The following is a 23,841-nucleotide window of genomic DNA, read 5'->3' as shown; positions in this document are numbered from 1 at the left end:
TCTTTATATGGTTGATTTATTCAGACCAGCATCTGTCTTCTGCTGCATTTTGTCCTAAACCAGGAAGTCTGGCTCACAGGGAACTGCTAAGAGTCCTTGGTTTAAGAAGAAAGTATGGCTCTATTCCAGATTATGCATCTCCTTCAAATAGTCTCTGAAGCATGCTGGCTTTACTTTCCTGGAACTGCTTGTTTGGGATTACCAGAAACAGTGTTCTACATGATGAAATCCCTGGTCTCTTCCAGATTTTGTCTGCCAGACTTCAGTCTGTCATAACAAATTGGGGGAGTCCATGTCTAGTAAATACACAACTGATGTATGCTGCAAATGGTGGGATTAAGAGATTACTGGCCTCAAAGACTTTCTAGAATACAGCTCTTCAAATTCACTTCATGTTTTTTCTAGGATAAGATTTCTTTCTTGTTTTTTAGGTGAGTGATAAACTTTGCATTGAGGGTGCCACCCTTTGCAAAAACTATTCATGAAAATGATGCAAGAACAGACTCTTGCGGAGTCACAAGCTGATGTCAAAATCATCAAAATTAACTCTGCAGATGGAAAAAAAGCAGCCTGCCTGCTCTGTGAGGTTGTCAGCTATTCCTATCTCTGTTGGGATTTGAGTGGTATGTCTATAATTGGTTTATTTGATAACCAGTTCTGAACAGACGAAACCCGTTTTATGCTTGCACTGGGAACACACAGATGAAGAGCCATGCAAACCCATTATTGCATTTTCAAACCTGAATGGCAGCAAATATCTGCTATCTTTCATCTGAATACCATATAACCAGGAAAAGTTTTCACTTAAATCCAGGGTCAAGCCTTGTTCCAAGCTTAAATCCTGACTACATTGTCCATCACATCACTGGCAGCACCAGGCTCAGTAATCCTGGAGGGACTCCAGTTTCTCCCGAATAAGGTGTATTTGTATTCTGATTCCAGTTGTTTTTAAGACAGTTTTCTGAGCTCAGAATTGGTCTAGCCTGTCTTTATAGATATTGTCCACAGACACGGTGAACATGATATAACTTTTCAGGAGAGCAGGCATGAGTTTTAAGTCTATCTAAAAGTCTCCTCCAGCTCAAACTATTCTATATATTTCCTGAAAAGTCCTTAAAAGTTTTCCTCCACTTTGGACAAAGGAGATGTAAAAAGATACATACATTTTTTTTCATTAAATCCACTCTATCATTAGTAAACACTTTCAAAACAAGCAAAAGCAATTCCCCTGTATAGAACAAAAACTCTATAATTAATCTAGTGCACCATTCTTGCTCTGTTCCATTTATCTTCAGAGACCCAAGGATATTAACAGTGAGTCTCTATGATAATATTTGTGTATAATTTGGTGAGTAGCTGTGGAAGTACCTCTCTTAGATATCATTTGCGTAGAAGGTTTAACACTGAATTTATCTTACACCATAGGATTTAGTACTACTAGCATGTCCTGTAGGAAAAGATTATTGTAAAATTCTGATTGCTGCTTGATCAAAGGCATTTTTAACTTCTTGCATGTAATAGAAAGTACTATCCTCACTGTAGATTTATGTAGAATGATTTGGCCTGACCTGAAGAGACTAACTGAAGAGGCTCTGTGTTCAAAGCGGTGGATAAGACTGTCATCTCCTCATGAAGTTCAGGTGGTATATAAAGGCACAGGTAATGACAGTGCGCAATGTAGCAAACTATATGCTGTTGGACTTCAATGCAGAGCATTTCCTGTTAAGTTCATAATAGAAGATGCCTTCTTACAAGTATGAAAATGATTTACTATAGTAAGATTTCAAACTGAATACAGTGCTCTGGTTTTTAATTGTAAAACATTTTAAAATGTACTGGAACTTCTAGAATTGGATCCCTATTGCCTTAATATCAATAAATTTTTCCAACTGTGGGCTCTCCTTTCAAATCTGTGAGGTAGGTCTCACTGGAAGACAATAACCACACAAGTTTGGAATAGGAAAATTTAAACTATGGGAGTGAATGAAGGACAATAACAATAAAATAAGAAAAAAATTATACTTTAGCCTTTGCTTTTTAAAGGCTTCTACTATTCTTGTTTATTTCAGTTTTCATAAAATGGTTAATTAATTTAAAAATCCAGTTGATTTACTGTATGCTTTGCACCTGGTACATTTTAATTATTTTTGAAAACATAAGGAAAAAAATCAAGTTTCCTTTTTGAGAAGAAACATTCCTTTGAGAAGTTCACAACATCTAAAGGACTTTTAAAAATATGCTTGTATTTATACATATTGCATAATTACATTACTTGATAACTGAGTTATTTGTTGATATTAAAAAATAAAAGAAAAATACATAAAGAATGCAATAGTGCCAAAATAATCTTATCCTGCTTTACGTGTATGTTCATAATGTACAGGTGCAAACAGCAACAAGTCAAACAATTAACTGAAATTAAGACAGCTAACAGAATAATGGCAGAAGAAACTGGTGTGGGTTTTTCTGTGTCAGTGCAGAGGAATACATTCAGAATAAACAGACGTTATGCAGTGACACATTCTGACATTCTACAAAGGCTCCAAGTATTGTCAAAGTTACAAAGTTCCTGATTGGGAAGATTCCTATAGCCAGCTCCCGTTTTCTGCACTTTCAACAGCAGCATTCTTCTTTTCAACTGTTCCATTTGCATTGCTTGTTTCTTCTAAAACTACCACTAAACTTGACAGAGTTGTGTGAGGATCAAGCAGTTTCACAAGGGGTATGTCCACCTTTCGCTCCTGGAAGACACGGCTCTGAATTGTCATAGCTAACATAGAGTCAATGCCCAAAGATGAAAGTGGTGTATTCATGGTTAGTTCATCTGTGTTCACTCCTGTGAGGTCACCCACCAGTGAGGTGATGTAGTCCTCAGATTTGAGAAAGGCAGTCTCTGGGACTTCAGTTCCCTCAGAGGTTTCAATCTTGTTCCTGACATCTTCTGACAGAAGTGATATGAAGCGACTTTTGAGAGAAATGATCTGAGTAAAAACGTGATGTTTCAAAGTCTGAAAGTTCAATTTGACAACAGCTTGCTGGGAGTTGTTTATAAGTAAGGTCTTCCTGAGATAGTCATGGATTTCATGCACTTGCAGAATGTCTATGCCCTTGGATTCCAGAATGCTTTGAATGTGGTTTTGATTGAGCAGAATGCCGAGGTTCAAAGCACCCCAGTTAATGGCCTGGCCTGAAAGCCCACAGTTCCTCCTGTAGAGGCAGAAGACATCCAGGAAAGAGTTTGCAGCTGCATAGTTTGTCTGGGTGGCATTGCCCAGAAAGGAAGTAACAGAGGAGTAGCACACAAAGTAGTCAAGCTCTTGGCCTCTGGTAGCCCAGTGAAGATTTAGGGTCCCTGCTACTTTTGGGCTCAGCACTTTGTGAAAGTCAGCCAGCTTCAGGACTTCCAGGCGGCCATCGTGTAAAGCCACAGCACTTTGGAATACTCCTTTGATTGGGCTCCCCACAAAGGTGTTGGCAATGGACTGGAAAGCTTTCTCAACATCGCTGGTCGAAGCCACATCACACTGCACAGAAACTACTCTGCTCCCTTTGTACTGCTGCTGCAGAGCCCTCATCTCTTCTTGCTTCTCACTGCTGGGAATTCTCCTGGAAAGTATTGCAATACACCCTCCTCCATTCTTGGCTATGAATTTCACCGTTTCAAAGCCAAGTCCAGTGAGCCCCCCAACTACTACATAAACTGCGTTCTGCTTAAACAGCTGCTGCTGGGGCTCGTACAACGGGATGTCTGAGAGCACACTGATGTCCTTCTGCCTGCTCAGAACGGCAAGGGGGACAGAAGTGCAGGTGAAATAGGACGTCACAGAGTTCAGCCCTTCAAAGTTCTCAGGCTGCTGAAAAACAGAACCTGAGAGATGTCTAAATTGTTTCATATCCATGGAACTGATCCAGGCATGTACAGTCTTCTGCAATTCCTTTAGAGGTGCTTTCCGGAAAAGTCTGGCAGCGGTGAGGATATGAAAGCTGATGTTTTCATGATCAGTTTCACTGACATTCTGGATATATTCAGGCTGTTGACTGCCACACACAATCACCACATCTTTAAGAAGGTACATGTGGGCCAGATCCTCCCGAGACAGTCTGTTGACTGGAGGAAGAATAACAAGGGCACTGCACAGTTTGATATTCTGAATCATGTCAGGTGTGGGCTTTGCAAGGACTGTTTTCCAACCCATCTCTTTTGCTGCTGCAGAAAGAACATGGCACAAAACTGATGATGGCTCTGTAGTAATAATACCCAATGTTCTGCCGTGTTTCCCCTTGGGTAACCTCTGAGTGAAGATTTCCCATGCAATGATGAAGTATGACACACAAGGGACATTCTGGAGGAATGGGAATTTCCTTGCATTGAAACAAGCTGTTCCTGGAATCTGCACTCTGGATGATGCAGCAGTGGGATAACATGAAACCACGTGATCTCCCACTTTCACTTTTTTCACATCAGTGCCTGTTGCAGTGACTGTGCCACTGAAATCAAGACCTAGAAGCCTGTGTTTGTCTCCTGCTTGTGAGTTCCAATACAGTGTATTACCAAAGGTGCAGCTAGAAACACTAATGGGAAAATAATCTTCCGAGTGCAGACAAATTTTATCCACTTGAATTTCAACACTCTGTTTATCAAGCTCAGTAGCAGTGTGAGAGGATAATTCCCCAGACAAGTCCTTCGCTGCGTATGGATCAGAAGTGTACAAAGTGAATGATTGTGATTTCTGGAGAGATCTTATGGGTTGGATGTAATCTGCATCTACAAAAGGTGTGCGCCTGATTTCAGACACATAAATTCTTCCCTGGCTGATGCAAACTTCTGGATACTCCCCACCTTTGTATTTGACAAGAACATCTGCTAACACTGAGATGTCCAGGGAAGTGGAGGAGCTGAGGTCAATCAACTGAAATGTGATTTCTGGAACTTCAACAATACAAGTTCTGGTCATGCCATACAGTGCAAATCCACAGTTAATATGGTCCACATATCTCTCTGTTGTTCTGTAGGTGATCACTCTGATGGAGCAGCGGGATGTCTTCTCTCTTAGTGCCACCACCACCTGGCGATAGGCTTCGCAGCACTTTGCCAACTGATCTACCACTTTCCTTGGGAAATCTTCATCTAACTTCTGAATTCCCCACAGGAAGAGGATTTCATCATAATCCTCAACCTCTGCTCTCATTTTATTCTGGCCATCGCCTTCCACGAGGCTTTCCCAGCCTTCATACATAACATATCTCGAAGCCGGATGCAAGTATTTTTTGAGCTGCTCAGCTATCCCGAATTTGTCTGCAAAGACAAGGACTCTGGGCTTAAACCCCAGATGTCCAATTGTCTGTGAAAGGGAGACTTCTTTCCACTTATTTTCAAACAGGAACTCATTGTCTCTGGAAGATGATTCCTTCATGAAAGTGATGGCAACGCGCTTGAGCTCAGCCAAAACAGAGCCGTGTTTGTCCACAAAGCATCCACAGACCTCAAGGCAGTTCCCAGTGGATTTGCTCATTCTCATGTATATCATCATTTCCTCCTCCAGCGGGCGGAGCACCACCAGGCTGCCTATCCCTGAAGGAAAGCCTGCTCTGGATTGGAGTGTCCCTGAGGTCAGGACAGCGGTCATCTGCAGAAAACAGTCGAGCAGCACTGGGTGGATACAGCAGCTGTACATGTCTCTGATGGTCTCCTCATTCACCTTTATGCTTGTTATAGCTTCCTTTAGCTCCTGGCAATAATGAACATCACCGAGCTGTCTGAATATGGAGCCATACTGAAAGCCAACCTGAGACAGTGCTTCATAAACCTCCTGTTTGCTAATCACTGACGAGCATCTTTGATAGATGGCTTGGAAGGAGATGCTGCTTTCTTCCACCACACCTTCAAGCCCCTTTGCCACTTGGCCAGCAGCATAAACTACATTGGAGGAAGAGAGAACCTCAAAGGTTGTCACGGCTTTTTGCGGACTCAGCTTGACATTCAGCACTTGGGAACTCTGTGTGAGAACACACGGTGCAGAAAAACTGATACTCAGCTGGCAAGAGCTCAGAGGCACTTGAGGTCTTGAGCTGCTCATCACAGAGGCCAGACCAAGCTCCACATAGAAAGCACCAGGGACTAAGGCCACCCCATTGTTCTTGTGCTCATATAAGTACGGTGTTGTGTCCCGGGACACCAGGCAGCCAAACTCCATATTGTCAACGTTTATGCCATAAATCAAAGAATGACTGGTGCTGACACCTCTTTGGTTTGCTTGTTGATGGACATCCAGATAGTCCATGAGTTTCTGGCGATCAAACTGATATTGTGGAATGGCCACAGGAACACTTTGGTACCCCTTATAAAAGTGCTGCCAGTTGGGATTAAATCCCAGTTCAAACAGATTTCCTACCAGGGTGAAGAGTGTCTGATATTCTGCATCCGTTTGCAAGGAAGACAACACCTTTGTGCCTTTTCCTAGCGTTTCTTTGATGCTTCGCTGCAATGCTCGGTGAGGACTTATTTCCACAAACACCACATTTTCCCTGCCTCTGGCTGCAGTTTGGATGGCTTGTGTGAAAGCAACAGGCTCGCGAGTATGCCGTGCCCAGAATTTGCCCTGAGCAAAGTCATTTTCAGATGCAGCCACCCCAGTCAATGTGGAAATCACTTCCATTTCCCCCTTCTGCTTTTCTAAAGGCTCTACCTGCTCCTCCAGCTCCCCGAGTATCATATCCATGCTGGGGCTGTGGTATGCAGCTGGAACATTTAAAACATGAAGAAAGACGTTTCTCTGTCTGAAAGTTTCAGCTAACTCTCTCTGGATAGCTTCCACAGCATCTACACTGCCAGACAAGGTGCAGGAAACAGGGCTGTTGAAGGCAGCAATGCACACCTTTCCTGAGTAGGGAGGCAGGCGTTCAGCAATCTCTTCAACAGGGATGTTTCCAACCACCAGCATTCTGCCGCTGGCAGTCTTTGCCTGCAGCCTGCTCCGGTGATAAATCACTTTGACTGCATCTGCCAGGGAAAGGTACCCAGCAATATGTGCAGCAGCAACTTCCCCCACCGAGTGGCCAACAACAGCGACGGGCTTAATACCCCAGTGCTTCAGGAGGGAAGCTACAGCAACCTGCAGGGCAAACAGCAAGGGCTGGGAAAGCTCTGGATTCAACAACTCCTTTGGGCTACGATTTCTGGCTGGCAGGAGGCTGATGGCAGCATGCTGCTGAAAAAGGTCTTCTATCTCCTTACACTTGTCTCTGAACATTGGCTCTGCGCTCAGCAGTGCCTCACTGAACTCCCTCAGCGTTACGCCGTTGCCACAGAACACAAACACCAGCTGTGGTTCCCCTTTGGACATGGCAGGTTCTGTGCTCGCTGCCAACTTAAGCTCTTGCTGCAAGTGTTGGAGGGAATTGGTGATAAATGCTTTTCGATACCTGTAGCTGGCATGGCTTCTTCTGCAGGCAGAGGTATAGGCCAGGCTTGGGAGAGTTACGGAGCTCCTTGTGCTCAGCTGCTCAGCTGTATTGGCCATTGTCATCTGAAGGGACTTGGGAGATGCTGCTGACAGCAGAACTAATTCCAGGGGCTTCTTAAAGGCAGGAAGAGGCTCTGCCTGCTTCACCTGCCTGACTACAACATGAGCATTGGTTCCTCCAAATCCAAAGCAGTTGATGCCAGCTACTCTTCCATACTCACCGGATTCTTCCCAGGGCTCCACAGCTGTGGCAACAGCTAGGTTTAATTTCTCTGCATCAATGCTGCTCATCTCCTTTGAGTAATGCAAGGATGGAACAAACTTTCCATGATGCATCATCAGGAGCACTTTGATTAACCCAGCTGCTCCAGCAGCTGATTCAGTGTGTCCAATATTTCCTTTCACTGAACCGATTTTCAGAACAGAAACATGGGAAGACCTCTTCTTGCCAATGACACTACCCAGGCTCTCAGCTTCAGTAGGGTCTCCAGCAGCAGTTCCTGTGCCATGGGCTTCAATGTACTGCACAACTGAGGGATCAACACGACTTTCATAAATGCTGCGCAGCAACTTCTCTTGCTCTATTTGAGACGGTCTCGTGATGGGAGTTGTGGACCTGCCATTCTGATTGACTGCACTGATGTTTATCACACCCCAGATTTTGCTGTAGTCTTCCTTTGCCTGTTCCATGAAAAGTTGAATTATCTTTAATAATACTAGTAGACTATGGTTAAAGATGTCACCATGAACCTTCCAAGCCTTGTTCAGCCCACAGACTACTACCCCTTACTTATCCTCCATGTAGGGGGTGAGGTAATGGCAACACATAGTCTGAGAGCGATCAAGAAAGATTTCGGGTTTGGGATGTTTGCTAAGGAAATCTGAAGCACAAGTTATTTTCTCCTCCATACTTCCATTTCAAAGCAGCAATATTGAACAAAAGATATTGAAAACAGAAAGAGTTGAAAGCATCCATATAGAAAGAAACAGATGGGCTGAGTCTACTAAGACATGGCTCCGCAGCTGGTGTCACCACCAAGATTTTGGGGGTTTTGACATTGGTATGGCATTTGCAGAGCCAGGCCTGCTTACATCAGATGAGGCTCACCTCTCTGAGTAAGGAAGGAGAGTACTTGCACAGGAACCAGCAAGACTCCTTGGAGAGCTTTAAACTAGTTATGATGGGGGAGGATGGTAATATCGGGCTTGTCCCTAGCAAACTAGGGGATAGTATAAAAAAGTTAGCAGGATAGAGTACTTCTCAGGCCCCTCTGCAGGTGACACTGAGATGTACCAGCCACACTGGAGCACATCAGCATACTTACAGAGACAAGTCAGGGGCTGCTGAGATAACAGAAGCCAACAGGGAAATAACAGCAAAGCACCTTGGTACCAAAAGAAGGCTTACGAGGGAGTACCTCGATCAAGCACCAGCAGTCAAAGATGCAACCACTAGACAGGACTATGGGACATCCCTTCACACCCCCACTGGGATGTTGTCACCATCAAATATTCTATTAAGTGCTGTACCCCAACACACACAGTATGGGGAACAAACAGGAGGAACTAAAGATCTCTGTGCAGACACTGGGCTTCGATCTCCTTCAATTATGGACGTGGCGAGATAGCTCCCATGACTGGAGTGTTGTCATGAAGGGCCACAGGCTGTTTAGGAGAGACAGAGCAGGAAGGTGCAGTGGTGGAGTTGCTCTCAGTGTGAAGCAACACTTGGAATGTACCGAGCTCTGCGGTACACTGGTGGGGATAAAAGGGCAGGCGAGTAGGGCTGACACCATTGTGGGTGTTTCCTACAGGCCACCTGATCAGAAGGAGGGAGTGGATGAGGCCTTCTACAGGCAGCTGGAAGCAGCCCCACAGCCACAGGCCCTGGTTCTTGGGGGCCTTTAACTACCCTGACAGCTTCTGGAGAAGCCAAACAGCAAAGCACAAGCAGTACAGGAGGTTCCTGGAAAGTACTAATGACAACTTCCTGTCACAGGTAGTGGAGGATCCCACAAGGAATGCTGGCTGCCTGACCTTATACTAACAAACAGGGAAGGCCTTGTTGGACATGTGACTGCTGGGCAGCCTTGGCTGCAGTGACCATGAGACTGTAGAGTTCAGTACTGAAGGAAGAAGTAGCAGGACAGAGAGCAAAACTTCAAACAGGTACTCCAGGGGAGCTAACTTTAGCATCTTTAGGGATCTTCTTGAAAGAATCCCATGGGAGAAGGCCCTGGAGGGAAGAGGGATCCAAGAGAGTTGGTTGACATTTAAGGTTCCCTTCCTACAGGCTCAAGGACAGTGCATCCCAGTAAGAGAGAAAGTGAGTAAAGGGGGCAACAAACCTCTGTGGATGAATAAAGAACTCCTGTCATTACTCAAATATAAGCCATAAATATACAGGAGATGGAAGCAAGATCAGGCCACTCAGAGTGAATGTAGAGAGGCTGTACAATAAGCAGAAATGAGACTAGAAAGGGCAAGGCCCAAATGGAATTAAATCTGGCCAAGGATTTTCAGGATAACAAAAAAGGGGTTTTTCAAACCCATCACAACAAAAGGAAAATTAAGGATAATATGGGTCCATAAGTAAATGGAGGGGGGATCCCGGTAACAGAGGATGCAGAGAAGGCAGCATTATTGAATGCCTTCTTTGCACCTCTCTTTATTGACAAGACCAACCCTCAGAGATTTCTGACCCATGAGACCTGAGTAAAGGAATGCTGAAAGGAAGACCTTCCCTTGCTGAAGTACGATTGGGTCAGAGAATGCCTAAACAAACTCGACATCCACAAGTCCAGGGGCCCTGACAGGATGCATCCATGAGGTCTGAGAGATTAGGGAGACCACATAGCAAAGTTGCTCACAGTCATCTTTGAAAGGTCATGGTGATCATGAGACATGCTTGAGGACTGGAAGAAACCAAATGTTGCCCCAGTCTTTAAAAAGGGCAGGGAGGAGGACCAAGGAACTACAAATCAGTCAGCCTCCCTTCAATCCCTGGAAAGGTGATGGATCACCTCAATCTGGAGGCCATCTCTATCCACAAGGAAGGTAAGGGGATCAGGAGTGGTCAACAAAGATTCCTTAAAGGTAAATCATGTTTGACCAACCTGATTGACTTCCATGATGAAACAACTGCCTGGATGAATGAGGAGAGAAGTGGATATTGTCCACCTCAACTCAATGACGTGAGCAGTGGATATTGTCCACTTCACCTCTATAAACACAGGAACTCTGTTCCTCTGGACAGAGAGGAACTGTCTGAAATTCAACATGGGCAAGTGCAGGATCCTGCACCTGGGGAAGAATAACCCCCTAAACCAGGACAGGCTGGGGGTCAACCTGCTGCAAAGCAGCTCTGTGCAGAAGGTCCTGGGGGTCCTGGAGAACAACAAGTTGTCCATGAGCCAGCAGTGTGCCCTGGGATCCAAGAAAGCCGATGGGATCCTTGGCCATATTAGGAAAAGCATTGCCAGCAGGCTGAGGGAGGTGATTCTGCCCCTCTACTCAGCCTGGTGAGGCAACATCAGGAGTGCTGTGTCCAGTTCTGGGCTCCTCAGACAAGAAAGAGATGAAGCTAATGGCATGGGTCCGGAGGAGAGCTACAAAGATGATGAAGGGGCTGGAGCATCTCTCCTGTGAGGAAAAGATGAGGGAGCTGGGCCTGTTTAGCCTTGAGAAGAGATGACTGAGAAGGGGCCTCACCAGTGTCTGTCAGTATCTGAAGGGAGGGTGTCAGAGGCCCTCGGTGGTGCTGAACAGCAGGACAAGAAGCAACAGGCTGAAACACACGCACAGGAAGCTCCACCTGAATATGAGGAAGAAATTCTTCACTGTGCAGGTGACCAAGCACTAGAACAGGTTGCTCAGAAAGGGATTGGATTCTCCCTCACTGGAGACAGAATGTGTCAAGAATCATCTGGACACAATCCTGTACAACTTGATCTAAGACAACCCAGCTTGAGCATAGAGTTGGACCAGAACATTCACTGTGGCCCCTTCCAACCTGACTGATTCTGTGGTAATCTCACACTTTCTCTATAGAGAAGACAACAAAACAGCACAACAAAGCCAAGAACATCCAGAAAATGACATTAACTTTTTAATGTCGACCCTTTTCCTATGCTGGGGGAAGTGCAACAATTCTTAAGAAATGCTTCATTAATCTTAAACTTGAATTGGAAAAGCATCTCTGGAATAGTCATTATTACAGCTGAAGATATAAAATATCAGGCAAGCAGCCAGTCATTTCAGGCTGCTCACCAGCAATCTTACCTTTTTCAGTGGTTTGAGGAAAACAACACCACAGCCTTCTCCCCTTCCATAGCCATCTGCTTTTTTGGAGAAGGGTTTACTTATTCCCTCTGGAGAGATCATTTTGGCTTTACTGAGGGAGACAAAGGTGCGGGGATCAATGATACAGTTCACCCCACCACAGATTGCTGCCTCACAGTCTCCTGCAGTCAAACAGAAACATACTCATGTTGAGATAGCCCTGGTGATAGACAAGAACTGTAGCAATCCTAATATCATTGTGCAGCACCTCCTCAGTCCCATTACCTGATTTAATGGCTCGCAAGGCGTAGTGCAGAGCAAAAAGAAAAGACGAACATGCAGTGTCGACAGTGAGAGATGGTCCAGTCAGATTAAATGTGAAAGAGACCCTGTTGGCAGCAATGCTCATTGCTGTTCCAGTACCATCATAATGATTCATTTCACTCACTGCTCTGCTGGTTATGATTTCATAGTCTCGATTCATGAGACCTGGAAAACATCAGATAGGTGTCAAGTTAACCCAAGCCAACACTAGGCATGTACAGCCCCAAACCTGATGGTGTGGTTTGGTTTTCAGCATTAAGATGAAACCACGTGGCATCAGTGCTCCTGTCTTGAAGCTTTGGTCCAACACAAGCCAAAGGCAAAAGTCACAGCAATTTCTCCTGCACGCAACTTACACAGCCATACCTAACACTGGAAATTTCTATCTGCCCAAGAGATGACAGGAAATTCCTACCTGCCCAGGAAATGGCCTTTCCCGATGGCTTAGCTCACTGTATGATGCAGCTAAGATCTCTGTAGTCTGCTTAGACCCCTGTATCTCAGTTTGAGACTGAGATACAGTTTTGAGACTCAGGTTGTTTTAGTTTAGCTATGAGAACATTTATCAACAGGTTTCAAGGAGGGTAGTTCAGACGTAAATATACAAGACATTAGCTTCACTTCCTCAGATGTAACAAGTTAAGAGTCATGGCACAAACTACATCCAATACTTTGTATTTATCTTTTTTTTTCACACTTGCAACCAGTAAGAAATAGTAAAGAACAGGGACTGTGAGAGTAGCTGCTTTCTCTTTCTTGGAACACTCCACCTGAAATACTATGGATCCCCAAGTCCATGAGCACATGCAGGAACTGCTGTAACTCTATTCAGAGAGCAAGGAATAGCACCCTCAGTGGAAGAAGAGCATCTCTCAGACTAAAAGGTAATCTAAAGCATTTCCCCTATAGGTCCATCAGCCAAACTCCCCCCAAAAAATCCTTTTTAAAGAGACACAAATTACACCAGTAATAATGTGCTGTTACTCTAGTACTGTCTTTTAAATATCTTTCAACAGCATCTGGTATCATCTCCTCTGTCAGCTTTTGTGATACTGTCAAAAGCAGATGGACAAGTGCACCATGGTATCACTCAAATGTCCACAGAAGGATTTCTGCTGCTTTAAAAGGATATTAACCCCCAGAACACTTTAACCAAAATAATACTGGAAAACAGTATCCTGGGGAAAAAGTGTAGACCTGTGTAGAAACCCAGAAGATAAGGGACAAATGTGTACATGTCAAACACTGATTGCCAGATTGCCATGGAGCCAACCAAGGATTGTCAGTAATAACCAAGAACTGTTGAAAGAACAAGAGGAGGAGGGGGCCATGAGGAGGAAGGAGAGCGCTTTTCTGGGATCAGTATCCTTGTTCTGCTCCACAGAGTCATAATCACAGAATCACAGAATCAATTAGGTTGAAAAAGACCACTGAGATCACTGAGTCCACTGGTTGGTGAAACAACACCATGTCAACTAGACCATGGCACTAAAAGCCATGTCCAGTATTTCCTCACTTTCAGGGACGGTGACTCCACCAGCTCTCTGGGCAACTGATTCCCATATCCAATCACCCCTTCTGTGAAGGATTCCTCCCTAATGTTCAACCTGAAATTCTCCTGGCACAGCCTGAGGCCTCTCATCCTGTCTCCAGCTGCCTGTGAAAGAGGTTGATCCCCACATCACTACACCCTCCTTTCAGGCAGTTGTAGAGAGCAATAAAATCACCCCAGAGACTCCTCAGGCTAAACACCCCCAGCTCCTTCAGCTGCTCCTCACAGGACTTGTGCTACAGACCCTGCCCCAGCTCAGCTGCCTTTCTCTGGACTTACTCCAGCACCTCAATGTCCCTCCTGAACTGAGGGGTCCACAAGTGCGCACAGGACTCAACTCGTGGCCTCACCAGTGCCATATACAGGGGAAGGATCACTGCCCTGCTCCTCTGGGCACACTATTGCTGATGCAGGCCAGGATGCCACTGGCCTTGGCCACCTGGGCACACACTGGCTCATGTTCAGCTGCTGTCCACCAGCACCACCAGGTCCTTTTCCACTGGGCCACTTTCAGACCACTCTGCCCTCATCAACAAACAAAAGACAGCATCAGTGCAGAAGTGGGAAAGAAATATCGACCCATGGTCAATCGTGGGGAGGAAGGGGATAAATGTTGAGAGCTTATCAGAGCAGTGGCTCACAGAAAAGGGACATGACATGATTAAACTAGTAAGAATTTAGGCCTCAAGGATATGCTATCCTTGAAGGAAGGCTTATGTGAAGAACAAGATGTAAGCCGGATGTGAAATTAGTCAAGTATGAGGAAAACTAAAGATATGATGTACTGACTTTAGCTGTTTCGCAAAAATTAAGGTCGTCGCTAAGTAATGCTTGCGCTAATTAGTTGTGTCCAATGATGAGCTTGGCTTTTGCAATATGTATGAGCTAATTATGAAAAGTATAAAAATGTAATGCAACCTTAATAAAGTGAGATCTGCTGACCATGACAGCATGAGGCATTTCTCCCGCGGCTCCGGTAACCCGACCCCGACATCTGGCGCCCGAACAGGCTTCTCCCCCTCCCTCCTCAGAGCTGCGTTGGGCTCAGGTCCTCTGCGACGGTGATTTTTTCACCCGGGGTGAGCACAAAGGTGTGCCCTGCTGACACGCGCTGCCGACGCCTGGAGGGTTGCGACGGTACCGGTAAGCATGGACAGGCAAGCAGCGTATGATCTCTTCGCTTCCCTTTTAAAAAGGCGGGGTGTGAAGGGTCTTGATTTAGATAAGGATCTTCCTTCTCTCCTGGGGCATGCTGCCTCTTATGGGTTCTTTGCTAACCCTCATGCTGTGCATGAATTAGCAGAATGGCGTAAATATGGGGACAAGTTGTGGGAATTAGTTTTAGATGATGATAAATCTGCTAAGAAAATGAGCAAGTTTTGGAAGATTGTACAGAATGAACTGCTTAAATGTGAGGCTGAGAAGCAAGCGGTTGTAGCTGCTAAGGAAGCACAGGGGAAAAATAAGATTTATTATGGTCACCCTTCTGATCCTAATCCCCCGGGGGTGGCCTTTGTTGACTTGCCCCCACCGCAGCCGCCGCCGACGGCCCCGCCATTGCCCTCTAATGCCGACCCCCTGTCTCCCACGCCTCCTGACCCCCCCGCCACGGAGCCGTTCCCCGGAGCCCTTTCGGACCTCGCGGAGGCTATGGCACAGGGCAGGAGAGAGACATGGGCGGCTCTGGCGCAACAGGGGTGGCAAAGGGAAGACCCTGAGCTTGCGGCGGCTGCCCAAGAACAGATTGATACTTGCGCTTTTCCTGTTATTTTTCAACCTAATCCGCAAGGGGGCCAAAGAGCTGAGCTTGTAAATCTTGACTGGAAGCTGCTTTCTCAGCTTAGAGCTACTGTAGCCAGCTACGGAGTCACGAGTGAGCCTGCTAAACAAATGTTAGAGTTTTTGTTTAATGCCAACCTCCTTTTGCCATCGGACATTAGAGGGATCTCTAAACTTATTTATACGCCACATCAGCGGCTACTATTTGAGGCTCGCTGGCGAGAAGAGGCAGCCATGAGTGCTGCCTTGCCGCGACCTCAGGGTGATCCCTTGACAGGACTTACAATGGATGAACTTATGGGGCAAGGACCATTTCATCGAATCGAGGCACAGGTAGCTTTAGGACAGGAGAAGTTAAGAGAGGCTATGGCAGTAGCAAGAAGAGCGATGGGCAAAATCAGAGCTCCAGGCGGTACCCCCATATATATGGGAATCAAACAAGGTAGAGATGAACCCCTAGGATCTTTTGTTGATAAAATAATTGAAGCATTAAGCAAGGCAGGTATTGCTGATCATATGCAGGATGCTTTAGTTAAGCAATGTATTTTACAAAATGGGAATGCTAATACCCGTTCCCTTATAGCTGCAGCCCCAGGTCATTGGAATGTGCAGGATTTGTTAGACAAAGCTGAATCCATGCCTTCAGGCACTCAAGTTTTTATGGTAGAAGCTCTACAGAAAATAGGGGAGGGACTGCAGCAACAAGTGCAGGCTTTTAGGGAGCAAACCGCCTGAGCACATACTCAGGTTTTAGCTGCCCTCGCACCCCTCCAAGCGGCGACGGCACGTCAGCGCTCTAATACAGGAGGAAGAATGAAATGTTTTCGCTGCGGAAAATTGGGGCATATCCGTCGTGAGTGCAGCGCTACTGGTATCTGGTGCGAGAAATGCCGCTCTAACACCCATAACAGCGCCGCCTGTGCCCGGTCCGGATCGGGAAACTGCAAAACCAGCGCGAAGTTGGGCCGCGCCAAGACACAAGTAGCTCCAGCTGCTCTGCCGACAACCAGCTCGTGCCAGCAACCTCCGGCAGCCTCGGATTGGACCTGGCAGCAGCAGTAACTGTTACCTTGTTCAACAACAGCCCGCATGTCATTTCTACCGGAGTTTTTGGCCCCATTATTGTTAATGGACAGCCTACAGGAGGACTTATTTTAGGTCGCTCATCGGGATCGGTGCTAGGCCTGTTTATTGAACCAGGAGTTGTAGACGCTGACTCCGAAGGAGAAATTTTTGTTATTGCCAGTACTCCTCATCCACCAATGAAAATTCTAAAGGGTCAGAGGATTGCTCAATTTGTACCTCTGCCACAATTGACTGCGAACATTTTGCCACGATCCAAGGAGCCACGCGGTACCGGATGCCTTGGCTCCTCAGGAGCCATTACTCTTCCCGTTATAGACTTAAAATTCAACTACAAGCCCCATGGAAATATTTGGGATGGACCATCACGCAAAAACAAGTGCGCCCACAAAAACTTACCATCCAGACTGAACCAACTACCCTACATGAAGCGCAGCAATTGTTAGGGGATTTACAGTGGCTCAAGCCCGTAGTAGGCATCCCAAATACACTTTTAGAGGAACTGCGTCCCCTGCTAAAAGGTACTAACCCGTCTACTCCTATTACACTGACACCTCAACAGAAAACTGCGCTTCAAAACATTTTATGGTGTGTTGCCAAAGGTTTCGTTACACGCTATAACCCCTCCAGCCCCATTTCTTTAACAATCTGGAATAGCAAAAATCATTTGCTAGGGGCGATCACGCAGGAAAAGAAAACGGGGGAGAGCGCAGAAAAGGGGAAAGACTTAGGAATAATAGAATGGTTAAGCCCTCCTTTGCAGCAAAGAAAAACAATAACACAAAAAATTGAAAAATTAGCTGGCTTAATTGTCAAAGGCCGTCTTCGAGCAATCGAACTTAGTGGGAAAGAGCCCGACGCAATACAACTACCAATGGGAAAAGCATCTTTGGACTGGTTCTTGCTTAACTCTAATAACCTTGCTGAAGCATTATTGCAATCACCCAGTTTGATTACTACAGGCCCCCTCAAACCAAAATTGTTGCATTGGTTCGGAGAATGGCAGCTGATAACTAAGCCGTTAAGAGAAGATCACCCCATTCCTGGAGCAACTACAGTGTTTACTGATGCCGGGAAGCGTTCCCGCCGAGCAGCGGCGACATGGAATGAAAATGGACAATGGCACGATCACATTATCCTGGCAACACCACAAGATAACCTTCAAACATTGGAACTCCTAGCTGTCCTATGGGTGTTCCAAACCTTTTGGGGACCCGTTAATGTTGTTTCTGACTCTCTTTATGTGGTTGGAGTTGCTTCCAGGATTGAAGACGCTAGCCTAAAGGAAGTAAATAATCCTCGATTGGGTGAACTGTTCGTACAGCTCCAACGAACTTTACAAATGAGAGAATGTCCGTATGCTATTATTCATGTCAGAAGCCACAAATGGACAGAAGGTTTAGGAGAAGGGAACGCTCGAGCTGACCGATTAGTGGCTATTAGTCAGCAAACTGTTTTGCCCCGCACCTTACAAGCCAAAGAGAGCCATAATATTTTTCATCAGAATGCAAAAGGGCTAGCACGAGAATTCAATATTTCAGTTAATGAAGCAAGGGCGATTATTAGAACATGTTCTGTGTGCAGCCATCATAACGGCGGGGTGGGATTAGGATTAGGGGTAAATCCGAAAGGATTGTCTCCAAATGAACTATGGCAAATGGATGTCACGCATGTTCCTGCTTTTGGGAGGCTTAAGTATGTGCATGTCACCATCGATACATTTAGTCACTATTTGTGGGCTACAGCACAAACAGGGGAACAAGCCAAATATGTTGAAAAGCACCTTAACAGCTGTATTGCAGTAATGGGTGTACCTCAGAACATTAAAACAGATAATGGGTCGGCATACTGTAGCCAGCGCATACAACAATACATGCAGTTTTGGAATATTTAGCACACACGGGGAATCCCGCATGTATCCGTGGGACAGGCCGTAGTGGAGAGGGCTAACGGGACCTTGAAACGCTATTTGCTCAAATTCTCAGACATTACAGAGCCAAAAGAGAAGTTATTGAGATGCTTATTTGTGTTAAACCATTTGTGTCTTTTTGGAGATAGGACAGTCCCTCCTGTTATTACCCACTTCCAGACAGCGTCCCCTCCCTCACCGCCTATTTTTGTCCAGTATAGGGACCCAAAAACAGGAATATGGCAGGGCCCCGCACAAGTGCTTTACTGGGGCCGAGGATATGTTTGTGTTTCGTCCCCAACAGGTCCCGCCTGGATTCCTGCTAGATGGACGCGAGCCGCAATAAATGAACAGCCCCGAAGGGAGGAGGCTTCATCGCTTAAGAAAGACGCTCCAACCACTGCTGATACAGGCTGACAGCCTGCCGGGACTGACTGGGACTCAGTTCGTGATTAACTCTGGAGAGGACGTGCGGCTTGGACTTCTTCCAGCTTTAAATGCTTGTTTACTTTTAGGACCATGCATTTTTCAATGTATACAACGCATGATGATGTCAATGGTAGAGAATGTAAAAATGTCGATGTTTGCCATAAAAGAAAACGGGGGAAGTGTTGAGAGCTTATCAGAGCAGTGGCTCACAGAAAAGGGACATGACATGATTAAACTAGTAAGAATTTAGGCCTCAAGGATATGCTATCCTTGAAGGAAGGCTTATGTGAAGAACAAGATGTAAGCCGGATGTGAAATTAGTCAAGTATGAGGAAAACTAAAGATATGATGTACTGACTTTAGCTGTTTCGCAAAAATTAAGGTCGTCGCTAAGTAATGCTTGCGCTAATTAGTTGTGTCCAATGATGAGCTTGGCTTTTGCAATATGTATGAGCTAATTATGAAAAGTATAAAAATGTAATGCAACCTTAATAAAGTGAGATCTGCTGACCATGACAGCATGAGGCATTTCTCCCGTGGCTCCGGTAACCCGACCCCGACAGAGAAAGACCACCCAAGAGCCTCAAAGCCTCTGATGAATTTCTAAAAAGAAGGGACTGGACATGACAACCAATCTGCATAGAAAGACAGAAACCTGTCTTCAGGGCAGGGAAACCTATCTATAAAAAGGTACCACCAAAAGATCTGGGGGACTCCAAGACCTTGGACATCCCATTGGCCAGTCCAACACTGGAACCAGGACTGGTGATCTCTTTTTCTCTCTTTCTTTCCCTCATTCTCTCTCTCCTTCTTTAATTCATCTCTTCCTTTCCCTCTTTCCTTCCACCTTACCTCTCTATCTACAACCCACAGCCATGTGCTGATGTAGCAGGTCACGGAGTAACATTCCAATTTCCATGCCAAGTGTGTAATTTCCGATTAAAACTCAGTAATTTTTGCAGATTTCAGAAATTATGCATCTTGGGTGTTCCCTTCCCCTTAAGAGGGGGACATCACAGCCTGGCTTGGGAGTATCTTTCCCAAGAAGGCTTGGGTTGGGGACACAGTTTTAACTGTTTCCTGCTTGACTTCAGTGCCTGAACACAAGACGAAGAGCACCAAAAAGAGATACAGGAATTATACTATGAACTTCTAGACCAGCCTGGTCATTCCTACCGTGGCAGATCAGCCTTAGATCTCCAGTCTAGATCCAGCCTAGATCCAGTGCTAGATAACATATTGAATGGATAACATATGAAGGATTGCTCCAATCTTTGTGAGGTTCAAAAACACTTTCTTTGCCATGAAATTTTCATCTTACCTACAAAAACACCTGTTTTGGTGCCACTGACTGATTCTACGGGAACTCCTGCATCCTCCAGGGCTTTGTATGTGCACTCTATCAGTAATTTCTGTTGCGGATCCATACGTTCTGCTTCCATATTATTAATCCCAAACAGGTGGTTGTCAAATGAATTAAATCTGAAATACACAGGCCAGAATAGGATATGACATATATATATATATATATATACACACACACACACACACACACACACACATACACATATATATATATAAGGTACATTCACTTCTAGACTCACAGTAAACATTTTTTGCAACTTCATGAAAAGCAGAGCAGAAACTGGTGTTTAGGCCACAGTTCCTATTTAGGAAATTCAGAAGAAAATATTTATAAGCCAAAGATGTTCTATGCCCCACCACGAAATACATCACTTTATGAAGCATTCTGCATTTCAGAGGTAAAAGCCCACTCCTATCTATTTTTATTCTCATGGTTATTGCACTAGTACCAAGTGGACTCCTCAGATCATGAAATGTTCAGAATGAGACTCTCTCTGCAGTAATGTGGTTGTAGCCAACAAATTAGAAACAGAATGAGACTCTCTATGCAGTAATGTGGTTGTAGCCAACAAATTAGAAACAAAATGAGAATCTCTCTTCACTGCAATGAATCCCCCACAAATCCTTCTTTTCTGCATTATTTTAATCCAATACAGACCAACGGTTTACAATTTAAAACCCAAAAGTAGAGGATTAGCTCAGGTCTTTTCAAGGGATACCAACGCTTCTTAACAATACATTCAAAATGCTTCCTCTGTGTGTATGTGTGTGCTTGTCTTTAAAAGCATCTTCAAAACAGGCCCATGTTACAAAAGACCAAGTCCAGCTTTAATCTTGTGTCTCAAGATCAGATTTATATGGCCTTCTGCCATTTCCTGATTTCAGAGCACAATTCAATATCTAACATGGGAGCAAGCACTAAATTAAATCTTTGTCCTATGGTTCAATCCTGCCAAGTATAAATCGCAGGACACAATAAGATTTCTTCTGTGCATGTCAGCTTCTCCTTTGACTAAAGCTCTGCAGCATGAGGATTTAAGGAGAGTGTGGAATTCCAATAAAACACACTTATGCTGACCTTACTGTAATTTCCTATTCTTCACACTATCACAGCCCCTGAGCCACTGTACCCATAGTCTAAGTACTACAAAAATCAGTGGTGCAGCAGGGTAACAGACTCACTCATCGAGAAGAGCAGCTCGTGTTGTACGTATTTTTCCTGGCTTGTTATCATCTGCATCATACCACTCCTTGGCATTAAATCTCTCGGGAGGGATTTCGATGGTGCAGTTTTTGCCTTCCTCCAGGACTTTCCAGAAATTGTCAATTCCATCTCCTGTTGTACAAAGTTTTAATAACAGATTAGATGATGTGCTCCCCCTCCCAATGCAGACTCAGAAATGCAAAATCAGCTACAAGGACCACTCACATTTAAATGCAAGCCGCTCAAGCAGACTTGCCACAGAAAGAAGTGATCATTCTTTGATGAGAGGAAAATGAAAAAGCATGACTGATCCCCTCACTGCTTGTCTAAAAGCAAAGGAACCCCACAAAATCCTTAACCACTTTCTCTCCCCATTTCCCTGCCATCTCACTGCGTCTACCTACTGTAATAAGGCAGAAAGCTTTCTTTTAGGAAAACCCAGCCTGTTTATATTACTGGCATTACTGGTAAGAATGTCCAGCCCTTCACCTCTCCTGTCCCTATGGATGCAGTTCTGTAACAATGCACAATCACCTAGCCAGTGAACACACGGAAAGTTCAAATCAACCCACACCCATCCAGCTCATTTGCATGAGTTCCATGTGCAGCTCAGTGCCCTGCCCACAGCCAGCACTGCAGCTTCTTTTGTCGATCTGTCCATCTGTCTGCACATTCAAGAGAAATAGATTCTACCACAACACCACCTTTCAAAAAGATCCCACAAGCAGCAAGGCAACAAATTCAGCTAAGGGAGAAACATGTTGGTTTCCTCCATCTCAACATTAATAAAAGACTCTGCTTTTCACACTCACAGCCTGCTTTGCTTTTACCCTAAACTTACCTCCAGGAAAGTTGCATCCTATTCCAACAACAGCAACTTCATCTGCAGTCTCGATCTCCATCTCCTCGGCTGCACAAGACAGAAGTAGTGTCAGTCCAGTCCAACAATTATGCATTTACCATTGAATAAATACTAGGTTAACAGGTGAACTTCCCACCTTTGGGAAACTTCTTCAAAACTTAGTGTAATCTGGAATGATCTATTGTTGGTTGTGATGACAAATGACACTGCCCACAAGTGACCAGAGCTGTACTATATTCTTCCTCTTGTCTCTGCTGTTAGAGGAAATTCCCAGCTTAATCCCCCAAGCTCTCTCATGCACAGACACTTCATTTTGCTGTTTAACCTCTGCTAACAAGAGGTGGATCTTTTCAACAAATTAGATGGCAAAGACAAGAATTCTCTTTGCAATCAAATTAAATACTCCAGGATAGAATTGACAGATGATTTCTTTTTCCTTGATTCTGGGAAAGGAACTTGTCAGATGAAAATCAGTTCAACTGAACTAATTAGAACTCACTAGGATGCCCACCTCTAAGCCCTGCCATCCTCCTGGGCTTCCTTCAAGACACAAGGAGGAGAAGATTCCTCTAGAAAGGTTTGGGGGGGGATCCTTGGCAGTGGGGAGAGATTCTCATCTCAGGGATAGCACAGCAGGTCCCAGCGAGGCTTTCTCAGTCACTGACTGACAGCAGTGAAGCAGAGATGAGGCTGTTTCACAGCCCCACACATCACTCCAAGTTATCATTTCTTGGAGGTTTGCTTTGAAAGGTGAAATTAGGAATAACTGCTCAGATTCATACTTTGAAAAATTTACTTCTAGGTTCATTTCCTAAGAAAGAAAAAGTTAAAAGGCCACTTAGCAAATATAGGAGTTTCTTAGCTTTCTAGGAGTAAATTCTATTTAACCAATAATGTAAATTCCAAAACTGACACAGGAATTGTTTCCTTAAAATTCTCTCAGAATTGTCTATAATTTCTATGATTCTATGACTTTTCATTTTAATATAACTGCTATACTAAAGGTGCAAAGCCCAACAAAATACTTTTATCACAAAGGTACTTTTAAACATTTTTCCTAAGTTAGCATTTAAATTGCAAATAACAGAAAATTAAGGACCTTCCAATCACAAGATAAAACATATTTTGGCATTTCTAGAGCTATCCTGTGGTCTATGTAACTCTTACCTTATATCATCCCAGTGGGATGGAGAAATAGGCTGAGTCTGTGGAAGTCATTTATGTAGGATTCTGTGTGATTTCTTATTGAAATGCATATGCTAAATCATGGGGAAAATGCAAATGTGATTAGTCAGTGACCTGACTAAAGTTCAAAACTACTTCCCTGAAGTTATAAATTTTTTTGAAGTCAGCAAGGACAAGAGTACTATCCATCATCTTACAGTTAGCAAATAATAAACTGAAGTTATGTTTTAACAAACCATAGATTCATAGAATGGTTTGCATTGTAAGGGACCTTAAAGATCCTCTACATTCAGCCCCCTTGCCATGGGTAGTGCATATTATACTAGACTAGGTTGCTCAAAACCCCATACAGCCTGACCATTATTACTTCCAGGGATGGAGTATCCACAAATTCTCTGGGCAATC

The 23,841-nt window shown here is 44.6% G+C and overlaps 1 protein-coding gene across 1 annotated transcript; it reads right to left on the bottom strand.

The window, feature by feature from the left end:
- Positions 1–2,585: 2,585 nt before the first annotated feature.
- Positions 2,586–22,291, bottom strand: LOC120752013 (uncharacterized). The gene is made up of 6 exons (XM_040062660.1): positions 22,231–22,291; positions 21,368–21,521; positions 20,142–20,302; positions 12,030–12,233; positions 11,745–11,926; positions 2,586–8,144 (listed from the first exon to the last, which is right to left on the bottom strand). Exons 1-6 carry the CDS (start codon positions 22,289–22,291, stop codon positions 2,586–2,588), a joined length of 6,321 nt encoding a protein of 2,106 aa, XP_039918594.1.
- Positions 22,292–23,841: the final 1,550 nt, after the last annotated feature.

This window comes from Hirundo rustica, chromosome 1 (genome assembly GCF_015227805.2).
Source record: "Hirundo rustica isolate bHirRus1 chromosome 1, bHirRus1.pri.v3, whole genome shotgun sequence".
Lineage (NCBI taxonomy): Eukaryota > Metazoa > Chordata > Aves > Passeriformes > Hirundinidae > Hirundo > Hirundo rustica.
The sequence above is the reverse complement of the archived record's forward strand: the minus strand, read 5'-3'. Positions and strand labels throughout refer to the sequence as shown.

Excerpts from the sequence above, each read along its gene's own strand:
- LOC120752013 (XM_040062660.1), bottom strand. The coding sequence starts at position 22,291 with ATGGAGATCGAGACTGCAGATGAAGTTGCTGTTGTTGGAATAGGATGC. Across the intron at positions 21,522-22,230 it reads AGGATGCAACTTTCCTGGAG|GAGATGGAATTGACAATTTC; the intron begins GTAAGTTTAGGG and ends TTTGTACAACAG. Across the intron at positions 11,927-12,029 it reads CTTGCGAGCCATTAAATCAG|GAGACTGTGAGGCAGCAATC; the intron begins GTAATGGGACTG and ends GTTTGACTGCAG.